This window comes from Monoraphidium neglectum, assembly GCF_000611645.1.
Source record: "Monoraphidium neglectum strain SAG 48.87 unplaced genomic scaffold scaffold00729, whole genome shotgun sequence".
In the NCBI taxonomy this organism is placed as follows: domain Eukaryota; kingdom Viridiplantae; phylum Chlorophyta; class Chlorophyceae; order Sphaeropleales; family Selenastraceae; genus Monoraphidium; species Monoraphidium neglectum.
In genome coordinates this window covers 21,358-22,749 of record NW_014012899.1, presented here as the reverse complement: position 1 = coordinate 22,749, position 1,392 = coordinate 21,358, and the positions used below count along the sequence as shown (strand labels likewise).

General features: G+C 70.5%; 1 protein-coding gene across 1 annotated transcript in view; it reads right to left on the bottom strand.

Moving 5' to 3' along the window:
* Positions 1–292: 292 nt before the first annotated feature.
* Positions 293–1,392, bottom strand: part of MNEG_5031 (hypothetical protein) — a gene marked incomplete at both ends in the record, with an annotated part of 6,589 nt that continues 5,489 nt past the window's right edge. The window contains 4 exons of the mRNA XM_014046496.1: positions 293–361; positions 453–618; positions 889–992; positions 1,188–1,268. Of these exons, the coding sequence (XP_013901950.1) occupies positions 293–361; positions 453–618; positions 889–992; positions 1,188–1,268 (420 nt within the window). The remainder of the gene's footprint in view (positions 362–452; positions 619–888; positions 993–1,187; positions 1,269–1,392) is intronic.

Genomic DNA, 1,392 nt, shown 5'->3' with positions numbered 1-1,392 from the left:
AGCCAGGTACTCCTCTGTCCCCACGAAGCTGTTGGCCCGCGCCTCCGGCTCAGCCACCAGCAGCAGCGGGTTGCCGGCCGGCGACAGCGTCGGGTCCAGCAGCTTGGCCTCGTCCCCGCCCTTGCGCGCGCAGCCGGCCGACGCACGCCGGCCCTCGTTGGGTCCGACCTGCGGCGTGAATGTGTGATTGTGTGTGTGTGTATATGTGTGTGTGTGTGTGTGTGTTGGGGGGAGGAGTGGCGACGCAGTACCAACGGAGGAGGTAGAAGAAAGCAGAAGAGGGGCCCACCGCTCAGAGTGAGGCGGAGTGGCACGGGCGAGGAAACGCGCGGCGCAGTACAGGAACCGCTCGATGTTTGCCCTTGGCTGAGGAGACCGCTGCATGCAGGCCAAGAGCCGAGCGGCAAGCGCGCGGCGGGGCGGGCGCGGCGCACGACGGGCCGCGCGGTCACCTTGATGTGCGGCTTGGTGGCGCCGCGCGCGTAGGACAGGTCGAAGTCGGTGAGCAGCACGTGGCCCGTGTGGTGCAGCAGGATGTTCTCGGGCTTGAGATCGCGGTAGATGTAGCCCAGCAGGTGCAGGTACTGCAGGGCCACCAGCACCTCAGACGCGTAAAACCTGGGGAGGGGGGGGGGGGTGGAGGGCCGGAGGTCGTTCGGTCGCTGACGTCATGCAGCTGCTTCGCAGGCGGCTCGAGCGTCGCGCAGGCCTCGCGCGCGCGCGCGCCGCGGCGGCGCCTAGCCAGGCAAGATGTCGTTCCGCGCAACTCGGGATGGCGAGCTGCGGCGCCGGCGCGTCGCTGGCGGGGCGGCGAGCGGGGCAGCGTAGGGAGGGGGGCCAGGAGAGGGCGGGCGCGACGCCCGCGTGTCTTGCGGGGCGCGGAGTCACCTGACGTGCGTCTCCTTGAGCCTCTTCTTGGGCTGCGCGTTGAGCAGGCCGTACAGCTCCCCCCCCTCACAGTACTCCATCACGAAATGCAGGTGGCTGTCCGTCTGCCGATGGGGGCCGGGGACAGGGGTGGGTCGAAAGAGACCAGGTGACGCATGAGACAAGATGAACTCGCCACCCACGGCGGCATCTCAGATGATTGCTGCGCCGGGGGCTGCGCGCAGGGCGCAGGGGGCTCGCTGCCGCCGCTGTGATCCCCTTCGCGCCGCGAAAACGCAACGCGCGGTGCCGCGCCGCACCTGTATGGTGCAGTACAGCGTCGCCAGGAAGGGGTGGTCCACCGCCGTGAGGATGCCCTCCTCGGTCAGCACGCGCGCCACCTGGGCAAGCGGGGGCGGTTCGGGGCGGGGGTGAGGGCGCGGGGCGGCGTGGGATGCGGCCACAGTTGAGGGGTCGGGCGAGTCCGCGTGGCCTGGCTGCGAGGTCGGTCCCCACCTCCCCCCC